The 17976-nt window shown below is 44.5% G+C and overlaps 1 protein-coding gene across 1 annotated transcript in view; it reads right to left on the reverse strand.

The window, feature by feature from the left end:
* Positions 1–11174: 11174 nt before the first annotated feature.
* Positions 11175–17976, reverse strand: part of LOC119908584 (kinesin-like protein KIF26A) — a 56785-nt gene continuing 49983 nt past the window's right edge. Inside the window, exons 16-18 of the mRNA XM_038726370.1 lie at positions 17473–17493; positions 16775–16925; positions 11175–13870 (exon numbers count right to left, since the gene is read on the reverse strand). Coding sequence (XP_038582298.1) covers positions 13683–13870; positions 16775–16925; positions 17473–17493 — 360 coding nt within the window. The 3' untranslated portion in view covers positions 11175–13682. The remainder of the gene's footprint in view (positions 13871–16774; positions 16926–17472; positions 17494–17976) is intronic.

Here is a 17976-nt window from a genome sequence, read left to right on the forward strand (position 1 = left end):
CACACTGTTCCATGACATCACACTGTTCTACGCCATCACACTGGTCTATGACATCACACTGGTCTACGCCATCACACTGGTCTACGACATCACACTGTTCTATGACATCACACTGGTTCTATGCCATCACACTGTTCCATGACATCACACTGGTCTACGACATCACACTGGTCTATGACATCACACTGTTCTATGACATCACACTGGTCTACGACATCACACTGTTCTATGACATCACACTGGTTCTATGCCATCACACTGTTCCATGACATCACACTGGTCTACGACATCACACTGGTCTATGACATCACACTGTTCTATGACATCACACTGGTCTATGACATGAGGTACTTGTACTTTACTTGAGTATTTCTGCTTCTACTGTACCACATAACAGAGGGAATACTGTACTTTTTACTGCACTACACGTATCTGACAGCTTCAGTTCTCGCAAGACGAGAATAAAATCTGATGTTTTATTATATTATACAGATTAGTCCATTTTAATCAATCGAGTAATTTCACTTTTAATACTTTAAGTTTTTCCTGATTATTCTCACATACTTTTATGTTAGTGACATTTTCACTGCAGGACTTGTACTTGTGCAGTATTTGTACAGTGTGGTATTAGTACTTTCACTGCAGTGAAGGATCTGAGTACCTCCACCTGTTAAAGTGAGCAGCAGAACACACGTGCCGTGCTTTAGTTAGCGCTTTGTGAAAAATCAGGTTTTATCACATAAGCGCTTGTCATTTTGTCATTTATGATTGACAGGGAGCCTGCTCTGAAGGGGGCGGGGATAGAGACGACAGCTCATGAATATTAATGGTTCTGGTTGTTAATTGTCTCTAAATTAAAGTGCAGAGAAACAAACAGGCCTGCAGCAGGTTCTCATCAGAACGCCTGTAATGAGATTTATTGTTGTTTATTTCCTGAACTGCTTCTTTGAAACTTTAATTTTGTGCCATTTATCTTCTTACCTGCTGCTGTCAGGAGAAAAGCTTGTATCTCCAAACTCTCAGCGTATTAATCCGCCAGTATCAAGTATTCATCCTGAAGTTCCTCCTGTTGCACGTCAGAAACGTTTAGTCAGCCAGAGGAGCAGAAACCGATCGAACAGATCAATAAAACAGTTAGAACATGTTAGCACCAGTTTGTTAAACATCATGAACAGGAAGCAGATTTTATTCTCTAATAACTTGAAATGAAGAACCTGACGTATCAGAGAATGAGGTACCCAGTAGTGTACTACTAAATTTGGTGAGGTACTTGTGCTTTACTTGTCATGGTTTGGCGTGGAAGTGTTTCCTGTCTTATTTTGGTAAACTCTTCCTCTCGTCTGATTCGTTCCACCTGTCCCTCGTTATCTCCTCCTCACTGGTCTGTTCCCCTCACTCTGTTCCAGCTCGTACACTTGGACTTCCTGTCCCCCTCCTGCTGTTAGTGCCCCAGGGTTTTGTTTGAGTACCAGCGTCTCCCTTGGACCCTGCCTGTTTACCGGACTTTGTATTCTTGCCCGTACCCTGCTGGACTCGTTTGTTGGACTGCTTCCTGTTATGACCCTTGCCTGGATTTTGGATTTGCACATTGCCTTCTAGCTGTTGGACTGTTTCCCTGTTTCATCGTATTAAATCATTGAACTGCATCTGCTCTGCCTCGAGGTCTGAGACCTGGTCCAGCCCCTTCTGTTCCTCGGCTCCAGGATTTGGCTCAGTGTGATAACTTGAATTGAACTTCTACTCCAGCACATCTCAGAGGGAAACTTTTTACTTACATTTTCATTTACTCATCTTGCAGACGCTTTTATCCAAAGCGACTTAGGCTTGGATTATGGAGTTTAGGTAGATGGTGCAGACCCAGTAGTCACTCTGTATGCAGAATTAGGGACTTGAATTTGATTCTGGAGGCCACGGGGAGCCAGTGGAGGTCACTGAGTAATGGAGGGACATGACTCCTTCTGGGCTGATCAGAAACCAGATGGGCTGCTGAGTTCTGAACCATTTGTAAGGGTTTCACCGCACAAGCTGGAAGACCTGCTAGGAGGGCAGAGAGGTAACCATGGCCTGGACCAGGAGCTGGGTGGCGTACTGAGTGAGGTAGGGCCTGATTTTAGAGCAAAGCGGCACGACCGAGAGACAGTAGCAACATGGTCTGAAAAGGACAGCTGGTCATCAATCATGGAGTTTCTCACCACCCTGGTTGGAGTGATGGTTGAGGAGGCAGTTTGTAGTTTAATGTTATGGTGGATAGATTGCTTGGCTGGAATGACCAAGAGTTCAGTCTTAGAGAGGTTTAGTTGAAGGTGGCGAGACTTCATCCATGCAGATATGTCTGATAGACAGTCCGTGATCCGCACAGAGACGGTGGGATCGCCTGGCGGGAAGGATAGGTAGAGTTGTATCGTCTGCGTAGCTTCTCTACATTTCTCTCATAACTTGAGTAACTTTGCAGATTCACATTAGTAACACAAAATAACAAGCTATCCCGCAGAATATGAAGTGTTTAACATGAGCTCCACCTTCACCAGCTGCAGCATTGAAGTGATGCAGCACTATTTATAAGCCAGTAATATATTATTCTGTATACTTTGATGCAAATACTTTTGTACTTGTCGTAAGTTAAACTTTGAATGCCTGCCTGAACTTGTACTTCTACACTGTGGTACTTTTACTCCTGGTCACTGTGTCATTAATCAAACCTGCAATGGCAAATTAAGTTTTGTACATCCTCTTCTTCTTCTTCTTCTTCGTTGGTATCACTATTTAGAGCACTGAGGCTCTTTGTGCAACGCTGCCGTCTGTCTGAATATGTAAAGTACTGAAAGAAACCATGAGGAGCGTTTATATCCTTTCTTTTTTGTCACATTTTGCTGTTGCGCAGCCTGGATGTTCTGTTCCTCCAGTGAAGAAGGTCTGAAGTTTTTAAGCCGAGGTCCTGAGTCCTGCACGCTGTCAGGGAACCGAAGATGGTTGAAATCTGAAATTGAATCTTGTTGATTGTTGATTTAGTTAAATATTAAAATCTGTGTCCCTCACCTCCTTCACCACCAGCTGTGAGTCTGCACCTGTGAGCAGGAAACATTGCAGTGATGTAATGTGGTGGAAACGTTTTGTCAATCTCAGCGGTCAAAGGTCGTGTGTTTGGGGAGTTCCCTGCAGGTGTTGATCTTAGAGCTCTGATCTGAGATCAGCTTCAGTCTGTTTAAACCTCGTCTTCCATCTAAACCGGTCGGAGAGTGAAGAGTCAAAGCTGCGAGGGTTCAGGTGGAAGTCACATTTCAGATAATGAAGTCGTGGGTTTCTGCGTCTGACAGCCGTTAGAGAGCAGCGCTGAACCACTTCCTGTTTGATCACAGCTTCATTTAAAGAGGTGACAGCCGAGTTCAGCCGGAGTTCAGCTGAAAAACAAACTCTGCTCTCAAACGTGTTTTTCACCAGCAGGCAGCGAAGACGACGAGCTGTTTGTCCTCCAGGTTCTTCTTTTACAGTCTGGATGGAGTTTGGTCCAGTTCCTGTCAGTCAGTGGAACTCAGACACCAGAACCAGAACCAGAACCAGACACGTTCCACACTTTGTTTAGATTGTTTACAGCTGCTCTAAGGCAAATAAACCTCTTCATTCATTCCCTTCAGAATAAAGATCTTTCAGAGGATGTGATGCTTGTTTCCTGAAGCTGGATGTGAGCGAGCGCTGCACCGGGTGAACGGCTGAAAGGCGAGTGACAGCGACCGTTTCCATGGAGAGCAGGTCAGGTGACAAGCACTAATTAAGATCAGTCAGAGAGAGAAGAAGAGGAGGAGGACAGATTGTTTCCTCCTCCTCCTGAAGGAAGGTTAATTTACTCACGAACGAGTCAATAGAAAGCCATTTCATCCTGGTTACCACGACAACCAGGAGCCCCTCCGCGTGATGATGGACGACCTCCAAAGAACGGCGTTTCATTCACAGCGTTTGATTTCTGTAACAGAGTGAAGGAAGGACGAGCTGAAGCTCAGCTGCTGCTCTCTGCCTGTTGGACGTTTCTAAAAGCTCCATCTGATTATTTAAATCGTTTTTCTCCAAATATAAAATGAAACTGCAGCTTCATGAATTCTAAAACTTGAACTTGAATCTAATTATTCAGTAGGTACGTTTATTAAAGTGTCGCTGGTGTCGCCAACCCCTTTACAAAACAGCCGATGTGAAATAAGAACAGTCAGAGCATGTTGTAATCGGTAGTGCGGGGCCCGTCCTCAGGGGCCCATGTGACGCCTCGCTGCGCTTTTCAGATGTGCAGCTTGTTCAAAATGTCATTTTCAGTGTTTTTGAAATACAACCAGTAGTTTATTTTGTGGCTGCTGTATGTTGTAGTTCATTTTGATTCTTTTTTCTTTCTGGACGTACTGCTGACGTACTGCGGTAAGCGTGTCGACTCATTTCCGTTTCCGGTGCTTGTGTGTTGGTACCGTGTTGTTGCTCTCGCTAAATAACAGTTACATTTGTTTGATTACAGCGGCCAACTGTTCGCTAAACACTTATTCTTTACAGTAATTTTGCCTAAGCACTCACAGTTCTTTCCATCTTTTAGTGACTGCTGTTCAATCTCATAGTTGTTCTAAAGTTTTGGTAACTGACGCTACAGTAATTTAGCTTAGCCGTTAGCGACTTTAGCTTAGCAGCTAGCGATGGCTTCTCCTTCTCCCTCTCTCTCTCCTACTTTCTCCTGCTCGGTGTGTCAGATGTTTAGTTACTCCTCTGCCTCCTTTAGCGGTAATAGTACATGTAATAAGTGTAGTTTATTTATAGACATGGAGGCGAGGCTCAGTGACTTAGAAGTCCGGCTCCGCACCTTGGTAGATCAGTCTTTAGCTACTGTAGCTAGCCAGTCCCCGGTAGTCGGTGCGGAACGGCCTGAGTTAGCCTGTGGTAGCTGTCCCCCGGCATCTCCTGTGCAGCCAGGAAAGGGGGGCTGGGTGACTGTCCGAAGGAGGAATAGTCGTAAGCATTCAAAGTCCACGGGGCATCATCAACCTGTTCACGTCTCTAACAGATTTTCCCCACTCAGCGACACACCCGCTGAGAAACCAACTCTGATCATTGGCAGCTCCATTTTGAGAAACGTGAATTTAGCGAAGCCAGCGGCCATAGTTAAGTGCATCCCTGGGGCCAGAGCGGGCGACATTGAGTCTTATTTGAAACTGCTGGCTAAGGATAAACGTAAATACAGTAAGATTGTTATTCACGTCGGCGGTAATGACTCCCGGTTACGTCAATCGGAGGTCACTAAGATTAATGTTGAGTCGGTGTGTACATATGCAAAAACAATGTCGGACACCGTAGTTTTCTCTGGACCCCTGCCAAATCTGACCAGTGATGACATGTATAGCCGCATGTCGTCATTCCGCCGCTGGTTGTCGAGGTGGTGTCCAGCAAACGATGTGGGCTTTGTTGATCATTGGCAGACTTTCTGGGGAAGACCTGGTCTGATCCGGAGAGACGGCATCCATCCCACTTGGGAAGGAGCAGCTCTCATTTCTAGAAATCTGGCCAAGTTTATTAGTGGACCAAATCCATGACAACCCAGAGTTGAGACCAGGAGGCAGAGTCGCAGTTTAACACACTTCTCTGCCCTTCTAATTCAGCAGTTACCCACCCAAAACCCTACGCAGAGTCGCAGTCTAACACACTTCTCTGCTCCTCCATTTCAGGAGTTACTTAGTGAAAATCCTATAGTGACGGTGTCTGTCCCCCGACCATCGAAATTATTTAAAAAAGGTAAACAGAAGAGGAGCTGTGCATAAAAACCTCATAAAAATTAAACCACAAGAGCAATAGTGCAAACGAATAGGAGAGTTAAATGTGGACTCTTAAACATCAGATCTCTCTCTTCTAAAGGTGTACTAGTAAATGAACTAATATCAGATTATGATATTGATTTATTTGGTCTTACTGAAACCTGGCTGGGTGATGGAGAATATGTTAGCCTAAATGAATCCACCCCTCCCAGTCATATTAATACTCACATTCCTCGAGGCACAGGCCGAGGAGGTGGAGTTGCAGCTATCTTCGACTCTAGCCTACTAATCAGCTCTAAACCTAAACTAAACTATAACTCATTTGAAAGTCTTGTTCTTAGTCTTTCGCACTCAAGTTGGAAATCACTGCAACCAATTCTTTTTGTTATAGTGTACCGAGCACCTGGCCCGTACTCTGAATTCTTATCTGAATTTGCAGAGTTTTTGTCAACTTTAGTCCTTAAAACGGACAAAGTTATTATTGTAGGGGACTTTAATATTCATGTGGACGTTGAGAATGACAGCTTTAGTACTGCGTTTATCTCTCTGTTAGATTCCATTGGCTTCTCTCAGAGTGTTCATGAACCGACTCACTGTTTTAACCACACCCTCGACCTTGTTTTGGTGTATGGTATTGAAATTGAACATTTAGTGGTGTTCCCACAGAATCCCTCTTTATCTGACCACTGTTTGATAACTTTTGAGTTTGTATTGCTGAACTACTCGCCATTGGGCAAAAATTTCTATACAAGATGTCTGTCTGATAGTGCTATAGCTAAATTTAAGGATGCGATTCCATCAGCTCTAAATACATTATCTAGTCACAAAGTAACGGAGGACTCCTATGCTAATTTCAGTCCCTCCCAAATCGATCATCTTGTTGATAGTGCTGCAGGCTCGCTGCGAATGACACTCGACTCTGTAGCCCCTCTAAAAAAGAAAATACTAAAACAAAGACGTTTAGCTCCATGGTATAATACTGAAACTCGCAAATTAAAGCAAATATCGCGGAAACTTGAGAGGAATTGGCGTTCCACCAAAGTGGAAAATTCTCGTTTAATTTGGCAAGATAGTCTTAAAACTTATAGGAAGGCCCTCCGTAATGCCAGAGCAGCGTACTACTCGTCATTAATAGAGGAAAATAGGAACAACCCCAGGTTTCTTTTCAGCACTGTAGCCAGGCTGACAGAGAGTCACAGCTCTATTGAGCCAAGTATTCCCATAGCTCTCAGTAGTTACGACTTCATGAGCTTCTTTAATGATAAAATTCTAGCTATTAGAGACAAAATTCATCAAGACCTGCCCTCAATTGGCACCGACTTATCTCTTAACTCAGGAACCTTTGAAACAGCTGTAGAACCAGATACATGTTTAGACTGTTTTGCTTCCCTCAATCTTTACCAACTAACTTCAATAATTTCTTCATCTAAACCATCAACCTGCCTCTTAGACCCCATCCCGACTAGGCTGCTTAAAGATGTTTTACCCTTAGTCAGCACCTCTATACTAGATATGATCAATCTATCTTTATCAACAGGCTATGTACCACAGTACTTTAAAGTAGCTGTAATTAAACCTCTTCTGAAAAAGCCCAAACTTGATCCGGATGTTTTAGCCAACTATAGACCTATATCTAACCTTCCATTTCTCTCTAAGGTTCTGGAGAAAGCAGTTGCTAAACAGCTGTGTGACTTTCTACAGAGCAATAGTTTATTTGAGGATTTTCAGTCAGGATTTAGAGCTCATCATAGCACAGAGACAGCACTGGTGAAAATTACTAATGACCTCCTTATTGCATCAGACAAAGGACTTGTCTCTGTACTGGTTTTATTAGATCTTAGTGCTGCATTTGATACCATTGACCATCAGATCCTATTGCAGAGACTGGAACATTTCATTGGCATTAAAGGAACCGCTCTAAGCTGGTTTAAGTCCTATTTATCAGATCGATTTCAGTCATGTTAACAATGAGTCCTCCATGCACGCCAAAGTTACTCATGGAGTTCCTCAAGGATCTGTCCTTGGACCAATCCTCTTCACTTTATATATGCTTCCTTTAGGCAATATTATCAGGAAACATTCCATAAGCTTTCATTGTTATGCAGATGATACTCAGTTATATCTATCGATCAAGCCAGATGAAACTCATCAGTTAGCTAAACTTCAAATGTGCCTTCAGGATGTTAAAACCTGGATGACCTGTAATTTTCTCATGTTAAACTCAGATAAAACTGAAGTTATTGCTCTGGGGCCTAAGCACCTCCGTGACGCATTATCTAAAGATATAGTTTCCCTGGATGGCATCACCTTGGCCTCCAGCACCACTGTGAGGAATCTTGGAGTTATCTTTGATCAGGACATGTCGTTTAAGTCTCACATTAAGCAAATTTCAAGGACCGCCTTTTTTCACCTACGTAATATTGCGAAAATCAGGAACATCCTGTCTAAAAATGATGCAGAAAAACTAGTCCATGCATTTGTTACTTCTAGGCTGGATTACTGCAGTTCCTTATTATCAGGCTGCTCGAAAAAGTCCATTAAGACTCTTCAGCTGATCCAGAATGCTGCAGCACGTGTTCTGACAGGAACCAGGAAAAGAGATCACATTTCTCCTGTTTTAGCTTCTTTGCATTGGCTTCCAGTAAAATCCAGAATAGAATTTAAAATCATTCTTCTTACCTACAAAGCTCTTAATGGTCAGGCACCATCTTATCTTAAAGAGCTCATAGTACCTTACTACCCCACCAGAGCACTGCGCTCCCAGAATGCAGGGTTACTTGTGGTTCCTAGAGTCTCCAAAAGTAGACTAGGAGCCAGAGCGTTCAGCTATCAAGCTCCTCTCCTGTGGAACCAGGTTCCAGTTTGGGTTCAGGAGGCAGACACCATCTCCACATTTAAGAGTAGGCTTAAGACTGTCCTCTTTCATAAAGCTTATAGTGAGGGCTGGCTCAGGTGAGTCCTGAACCATCCCTTAGTTATGCTGCTATAGGCCTAGACTGCCGGGGGATTTCCCATGATGCACTGAGCTCCTCTCTCCTCTACTTTCTCTCCCTCTGTATGCAACCTTATCCCATTATTGCATGTTACTAACACAACTTCTCCCCTTTCTGGTAGTCTTGTGCTTTCTCGTCTCTCTCCTCTCTCCTATCACTTCCTGCAGGTTTTCTGGCTCTGGAGCTGTGGAGTCTGGATCTGTGGTTGCGGGTCACCTGCTGCCCCCGTGTTCCTGCTCGACACCCTCTGCTACAACGACTATTGTTGCTAGTCTTATTGTTATTATTGTTATTATAATCATTAACATTACGATGGTTACCATTAACACTATTATAAATATCTGTACCATTTTTCATTTGGTCTATAGCAGCATTACCTTCACTGTGTGTACCTCTGTGTGTATATTGTGTAGGCTGCCTCCCTCCCCTCTCTCTCTCTCCTTACATCTCTCTCTCCTTACATCTCTCTCTCTCTCTCTCTCTCTCTCTCTCTCTCTCTCACCCCAACCGGTCGAGGCAGATGGTCGCCCACCCTGAGCCATGGTTCTGCTCGAGGTTTCTGCCTCTTAAAAGGAAGTTTTTCCTTGCCTCTGTCGCCTAGTGCTGCTCTTGGTGGGAACTGTTGGGCTTCTGTAAATAACATCACAGAGTACGGTCTAGACCTGCTCTTTTATGAAAAGCGCTGTGAGATAACTGTTGTTGTGATTTGGCGCTATATAAATAAAATTGAATTGAATTGAAAAATTCTTTTAAAATGAGAGTATTTGGTTTCTTATTCTAAAATACATGTTGAGCGTCTTTGCTCGTCGTCCCTGCACTAAAGGATTCACAGAGCGGCATCTGAGCTTTCCTTGTAGTAAGTAGTACCTTGTACTTTAATCTGATTTAAAAAGAGTATAAATGAATGTTAAAGTACAAAGTTTCTATGTACGTGTTCCTCAGTCTGTCTGTAAGCTAACGGCTGATCTGGGAAACGCTGCCATGAAGCGTCTGGTCTTTGAAGGCTGTATCTGATGTAACGCCGAGCTGTCAGTCACTGACGCTGGGTTTCAGGGTGAAACGTCTTCCTGTGGATGAAACAGCGCCCACTCGTCTGACATTTCCACTCTGAGATACCAGATTATCGGCTGACAGGCGGCCGTCTCTGCCGCCGCCGAGCTCTGAAGTCAGATGAGAGGGAAGGGAAATGTCAGCAGTACCGGCAGGACTAAAGAGACGTCAGGACGCAGGGATGGTCCCTCACGCCACGATGCACCGACCATCCAGAGGGTCACCGCGTTCTCTCAGGCGGGTTCACTTTGTTCACCTGATCCAGATGAAGATCTTTTTTTTGACACATTGTGACTTCCAACTGATTTTTGTTTTTTCAACCTCATCCCAGGGCATCACACTTGGACGCTGGGCGTGGCTTTTTAACGCCCTGGTTTAGTATCGTTTCTGCACGTGTGGGGCTCCACGGTCAAGTTAGCATGAATAAATACACTTTTAAAATAAAACTACTTTTAACATTGTGAAACATTGTTTAGTTAAGTTTAGGAAAAGATAATAGTTTGGGTAAAAATAAACAATGACTTCAATTACGTAAGTTATGTAACATCACTAAAAGCTAACGATGTTGCGATTTTGTTTCAAACAGGAAATGAACACGGTATCCTCGGTGAAAGTCTGGATTTTGTCCCACCCGCCTCCTTATTCTGACCTTTCTGGGCTTTGCCCAGTGCGTCGGTACCAGACACTGAAGGACGGGACAGAGCGAAGCTACTTGGCAACCTGGGAATGAGAAACGGGCTGTGCAGATAGGTGCCGGATATTTACCAGAAAAGTCTGAGTTTCCCGTGTGAAACTAAATTGCAACATTAAATGTTTTTATTTACGTTACGTAGGTTATTAGGGTAACATGACTTACTTAAGTTAACTAACGTATGTAACGTAGTTATTTTAACCCAAAACATCATCTTTCCCTAACAATGTTAACAACGTCCTGTTCCAAAAGTTCCAAAGTTTCACAATGTTAACGAGTACTTTAATTTTGAAAGTGTGACTGGACGTTGCATATTTATTGTGATAACTTGAATACATGTCCATAAACAACGCTAAAGGGAACCCAGTGTGTTAAAAAATGTCGCCAAGGGTCTTGACCAAGCGTCCATATGTGTTTGAGTTAGAATGAAAAAGTTGTTCCTTCAGACAGCAGCATGAAAGATGGCCGTATGTTCACAGCAGCCAATAAAGTTAGACTGGCCTTTTGGAAACGTCGGCACGCTGCCTGCACCTAGTTTATTTCAGCTGTTGTGTTGACAGTTATTTAAAGTTAGACCATAAAGCTGCTTCAGACAGCATCTCCTTTTACAGGTCAGACAGATGAATCATTCAACAACAATAAAGAGCACTCGGAGTGATTTGACCAGACTTCTCTTTATGAACACGTATGACCCGGGCCGACACGCTCATCCTGTACATTTCCACTCTTCTCTTTACAAATAATTATAAAACTGTACAGTACCAAAACAAATAAAAAAGTCTGCGTAGATCAATAAAGGTAGAGCAACGTCACGGTAAAAACATGTGTTTGGCAAAACTTTTCTCTTCTTCTGTAACGAACACAACCTCAGAAACACAGACCGGATGCAGAAGGTCACACATTTAAAACAGGAGAAGAAGAAACGTTTTCATGCAGCAAACTTTAAAAAGAGCCTGAGAATGTGTTAAAGTAGACGGACGAGGAGGGACTTTCCAAAGGAGAAGGAGAAACACGCCACGCTCTGACTTCAGGTTTCACTTCTGTTTGTTTTTGAATTCAAGACTTTTGCATTTATGCATTTTTATTAAAACTGGAAAGTAAGTAAGTCGATTTAAGAGTTGTTCAGATTTGGAAATATTTAAACAGATGATATTCGGACGATCTTTAACTCGTCAGGTGACCAATGTACAGGCAGCTCTCACTCACAGCTCTATGATACTGAAGGAAACTGAAAAACAGAAGGTTCTCAGGAACTTCTTCAGCTTCTATTTTTATCGATGTTTCTCAGCGACGGACGTCAGAGATAATGATCTCCTCGGGACGTGCAAATCAAAAATCTGTGTTCCGCGTGTTCAGATTTTGTCGGAGTTGTTGTCTTCCTGGAGACGAACATCAAACCAGCAGAAACACGACGACAAACTCTGAGTCAGTGTCAAAGGCAGAAAACACTGCAGGAGGATGAAGGCAGAGGCTGAGGTTTGAGATAATATCTCCTCTTTTCCATTTCTTTCTGAAACCTGAAGTTTCTTTTTATCATATAAACACTTTCTACTCCAAAATCAGATCACTTTTTTGCATAATGAATATATTAGAAGTTTGATTTAAAGATCAGCACCATGAACACAGACGAGATAAATAATGAAAAATCAATGTGTTAAATTAGATAATAAATACAAAGGCACTTCCAGAGCTTTCATCCTTACTGAGATCTGTTTATCTTCTCTAATCTGATCTGCAGTCTGTTCCTCTGCCGTCATTGTTTCCAGAGGTTTTACTTTGTATGAACGATGTCGTCTTTTCTGTGACGTCTTGATGAATTTTTCCCCTCAGGATGATAAATCCAGACCTTCCCCGGTGTCAGAAACTCTCTCTCCTCTTTCTCGCCTCTCATTGGTCGCCACGAATGGATCATAAGAACTGGATACCGCACTTAAAGATGGCGCCCGATCATTTCAATGAACACTGCAAACAGGATGACGTCACACACCAGACCGTTCTCATCTCAGGGCGTCCAATACCAACGCTCTCAGCAAAAGTGACAAAGCGTAGTTATTTGTACGAGATGCCGTCTCGTACAGACCGGAAGTGCTAGCTAGCTAGCTACGTTCGTGTTAAAGGTGTTTAACCCTTACCACAGCCATCAGAGATGTTAGTGCCGATAACCTGAGTCACTGACTTTATGTATGTCGACCGGCTAATGGTTAGCCTCCTTTGTGTTGCTGCGACGTAGCAAATGGTGGCGTTTCGTACGCAAGCTGAAGGGTTCCTTTAGCGTCAAATAATTACGCTTTGTCACGCTGTCTGAAAGCGTCGGTAATGACGCACTGAGGTGAGAACCTGTTGCACACACATAGCAATCACTTCACTAAGCTCTGGAGGCGTTTCACAGACATTAACCACAGGAAACCCGCTCTGGTCAGGACAGCTACAGGTGGGTACCGCTAATCTCTTTAGAGCCTGTATTTCTTAGATTTAGTCAAACTGTCCCTGTTAACAGTAGCTAAATTAGCTGTCAGCAGCTCTTTCTAGCAGTTAGCATGGTGCACAGAAAGCTCTCACTGGATCACTGTGATACTAAACTTAAAAACATGAAGTTCCTCAGGAGGTTCTGCAGCTGATTTCTGGACCTTTGTTCTGGACGGACTTCAGAGATGGTGAGATCCTCGGGATGATTCAACATGTGTTTCACATCTGTGAGTTCAGATGTGACGGAGTTAGGACTCTGAGCAGTAGGAGAGAGGTTTCTGACTCAGGTCCACCTCCTACAGGACCTTTGCCTCCCTTCAGCTCTCCAGCGCCCCCCTGCCGAGACTTCAGTCTTTCTCTTTTGGCAAACGTCCTGACAATCCATCAAAAAGCGTACCTGTCATCCTTCTCATTTTTCCTGGGATTCTCTCATTATTTCCAGTTTAAATATTATCCCATAATTCTCTCAGAATTTTAAACTTTGGGGAAAATGATTTTGACAGGTATGCAATAGTTGAGATATTTCAGTCAGGACCGACCTGCTGGCGTCCCTGCAGCAGTGCTGCTAGCTCGGCTAAATAATAATGAACCCGTCTGAAGCAGCTTTACTGACGTCTCTTTTGGGCCTCAGGAGTACCCACAGTGTCCAGATTGCCAGTGGTGGTTCAGTATCCGGGTCCTCTAATCCATCCATGCTGGTCCCTCCTCTCACACCTCCACTTCCTGCTGTCCTCCCTGCACGGTGGCGGCGGCCGTCATCGCTGCGATGTCGAAGCACGTCTCCATCATGACGCGGGACTTGCAGAGGTTGACGCAGTACTCCAGGTCCGCCGTGGCCTGAGCCAGAGCCTCCAGGTACTCCTGGGACTCCCGGTCCAGGTCCTGGTCCACGTCGACTGGAGGGGGGACACAGACAGGAAGAGACAGGTTAGTGTTCAGAACATTTCACAAAGTGGATCCAGCTCCAAACCAGCAGGTTTTAGGAACAGTTTTTATGTCTCAGTACATTTCTGTATGGCTTTTGTCCCTCCTGCTGTTACTCCTTGTCTGACTTCAGGAAGTTAGCTGTGAACTTCCTGTTTGTTTTAGCCTGTGTGTGTTTTACATTTAGTCAAACTGTCCCCAGTAACAGCAGCTGAATCAGCTGTTAGCAGTTAGCATTAATGTACAGACAGCTCTCACTGGATCACTGTGGTACTGAAGGAAACTTAAAAACAGGAAGATCCTCAAGAGGTTCTGCCAGGACAGCATAGGTCGTTTGTCCCGATATGAAGTAAGACTCAAAACACGTGGTTAATGTTGTGAAATGGTCGCAGTTTGGTTAGGTTTAGGAGAACGTTCTAGTTTGGGTGCATTATGGAAAACAGTAACACTATTTATGTTATTTGGTTCAACATGGGACCTCAAACATTGTTCTCCTGAGTCTGGGGTTTATATAAGATATAAGAAGTAGACACAGTCATCATGAAGTCACCTGTTGGTTTGTGGACCGCCGTTTTAAAGCCTCGAGTCTGGCCAATAGGACGCCGCCATGTTTTTGCAACCAGCGGCACAGGAAGTGACCATATTTGGACGAGACGGTTGTGTGCGGAGCTAACTAGCTAGCTTAGCTAGGTGCATCTGTATTTCACGTTAACTTTTTCACAGGGCTGATAACTTTGTCTTCAAACTAAATGTTCTCACAGAAAAAAAATGAGCAGCCGACTCCTGATGAGTTTTTTCAACCACGCTGGTTAAAGAGGTCACAGAGCAGCGGATACGAGTCGCCTCTATCCTGATTGACAGGTCGCCATGGTAGTCACTTGTCAATCAGCTTGACCCGGGTTCGGTCTCCCACTGTGAGACATCCACCATTGTGTCCCTGAGCAAGACACTTAACCCCTCGTTGCTCCAGAGGCGTGCGACCTCTGACATGTACAGCAGCTGTAAGTCGCTTTGGATAAAAGCGTCAGCTAAATGAATAAATGTAAATGTCACCTGACTTCCTCCTTTGCTACCATTAAATGGCCTCTAGAGGTCGCTGCCACAATAAACGTTAATCCAGGTCGTAATAATGTGCTGCACAAACAACCTACAGTGTCATTTTTCTTGTGAGGACCGGCTCCTCTACTCCCTGATTTATTTGAATGTTTATTAAGAAGTGCAGTTTTTGATGCGGACTGCTGCAAAAACTGGTTTGAGGTTTGAGTCTTTCTCCAGGGAATTACTGTAAGTCAACGTAATGGAAGGAAACAAGTGTGTGTTGACAGCGTTCTGACTGACATAATGACTGATGGTGAACTAACAGCCTCTGATGCTGCAGGGCATGCTGGGATACACTGATGAAGGCTAACCAGGACTCTGTATCTTCGCGTCACATGAGGGGAAGCAGCCGGTGATTAATGAGCCTCTCCCCCTGCAGCCACTAAGAGAATAATGTCGTATTGATCTCCGGACTCCTTCAGGCCTCGGAGCTCTTTCTCCTGGTTTTTGCAGAGTTCACTGTTTTTGTGAAAAGAATCGGAGGCTTTTCTCTGAGGTGACCTGAGAGTTTGTCCCGCTGAATGAGGAATAAGAAAAGATGTAAATATAATCCTCTCCCTCTGGCCTGTTTGCTCCAACACTCTCCTCTCCAAACACCGCGGCTCTCGTCTCCGGAGCACCGCGAGCTCTTTATTCACAGGATCCAGAAATAGAAGCATAATGGGGCGAGCTGAGCTGCAGAGGCTCCGGGCTGCCGGCAGCACTCAGCTAGAAACTCTCTCTCTGTTTGTCCACTTTGTTGTTCGGGGTCAGGAGCTTGAAATGCACTCGTTTGCCTTTTGTGCTGCGAGATGAAAGAGGGAGGAGGGAGCTGCAGGATCTGCTCAGGAGTCTGAGACACTGCAGAGACGTGGAGCAGCTCTCAGTGTTTAAAGAAGAGAGCTAAAGTCAGACACGGGACTCTGATCTGATGTCAAAAACGTGTAAATGTAACCAAGAAACACTGAAGACAGATTGAAATCCGACTGTTCAAAACATTTTGGGAGCTGGACATGAATTCTAGCTGAATGTAACGTCATCAGTGAGAGCTCTGTGATGTGAGGCAGCGTTTAAAACTAGAGATCTGGAAACGGCCGGTTTTCAGCTTAATCAGCCGTGACCGGGGCCGATCAGCTTCACACATCTGATTTATAATTCTGTAAAGTTAATCTGCAGCGCGCCCTGCGTGTCGCCACTACGCTGCTCTTGCCGAGACCCTTTCACAGCGAGTTCAACGCATTCAGAGATCTTCCAGAATGTGGAGTACATATCAGTAAATATCAGACATGTCAGCTCAAGTCATTGGATCAACACACAGCACGGTTTATTCACAGGATCTAAAACTCGTCATTTGGGGTAACTGAACCGAAGTGCCGTGAAAATCTCTTATTGACCTGTGATGACGTTTCCATCCGCCAAACAACACGTTCTCACGTCACATATGGACGCTTGGCCAAGGCCCTTTAGCATCATTTTTAGGGCTCTGCGGTCAAGTTAGCAACGCTTAGCAACAACAAATATGCAACGTCTAGTTACTTTCAAAATAAAACGCTCACATTTCAAAACCGCTATTTTGAAACGGCACTTTATTAAAGTTGTGAAATGCTGCAATTTAGGTCATGGTTTGGGTTAAAATAACTACGTTACGTGTCAATCAGAACATATATAAAAACATTTAATGCTGATTTTTTGTTTCACACAGGACACAGACCTCGGTCTCCTGGTTCAAAGTCGGGGTTCTGGCCCTCCATCCACCTCCTCACTCAGTCTTTTCTGTTAAATAGCAGGACCGTACTCACACTCTCCGCTCCATTTGCCCGGGTCGAGCATCAGCCGGCTCTTGGCCTCCTCCAGCTCCACCTTCAGCCTCTCGTGTTTGCTCTTCAGCTCCCTGATCTGCTGCTGCCGCCTCTCCAGCATCCTCAGCCGGGCGTTAAAGTAGAGCAGACCCTGAGGACCAGACAAACCCAGAGTCAGTCCGGCAGAGTCTCTGTGACGGGAGGACGGACTCCGCAGAGCGTGGGGCCGGTTTATATCAGGGGGATTACCACAAGTGGAACGAGGGGCAGCTAACCTGCTCTGAGACTTCAATCTGTGTCCACTGCTGGATTTAATTAGGAGCCAGCCGGAGATAAAATTAGCATGGGCGCTAATCTGCTGGCTGTGGACTTAATCTGCAGGGCGGAGGATTAAGGACAGCTGAGGACGAGCAGGTGGATCAGTGTCGCCTCTCAGCTTCAATTACAGCTGTTGTAAGAAAAATAAGGGGAGAGTGACGCTCTGACGCTGGAGTGGTCACAGAGTTTCCTGCTGCTGTCTTCTTGTTTTACCCCTGCAGTTTTATTCATTACAGCATTTATTGTTTTTTCTGTTTGAGTTTAAAACATAATGATACAGGGATGCGTGAGGCCAACATCTCCTTTTATTTATGTAGCTTATCAAGGCTGCACATGCTTCTGCTGACTGCGAACGATCCCGTCCTGAAAGTATAACTCACCTTTTCGACATCGTGGAACGGCTGCAGAGAGAAGAGAGAAACACAGAGAGGAGATCACACGCTGACTCTGAGTGATGACATGCAGATCATCTTTCTCTAAGTGAAAATAAATCAGCTGTATTAATGTCTTTCCTTCCCTCCACACACTGTTCACTGAAGGTTAATGACCCGTTAACACAGAGAGGCGACGGCCGTAAAGACCAGCCAGCCGAGGCCGAACCTGCACCTCCTCCTCCTCCTCCTCCTCCTCCAGCCATCACTCATATCTGAGCCAATTAAGGCTAAACTGTAATTGACTCAGAGATAACCTCAGTCAGCGATAAGTCTGCCCTCAGGCTGGACTGATGAGGAGAAACATTCTCCACGTTTACTAGCTACATTTGATCATCCTGATTGTCCAAACTCTCATTTTACTATGTCAAACTGTTCATACACGACATCTATTTCCTGTCTCCCTGTCCTGAAGAGGGATCCCTCCTCTGCTGCTCGCCCTTTTTCCCCAGT

The sequence above is a fragment of the Micropterus salmoides genome, unplaced genomic scaffold (assembly GCF_014851395.1).
Source record: "Micropterus salmoides isolate LMB-PRFRI ecotype aquatic unplaced genomic scaffold, ASM1485139v1 Ms_hic_scaffold_18, whole genome shotgun sequence".
NCBI lineage: Eukaryota > Metazoa > Chordata > Actinopteri > Centrarchiformes > Centrarchidae > Micropterus > Micropterus salmoides.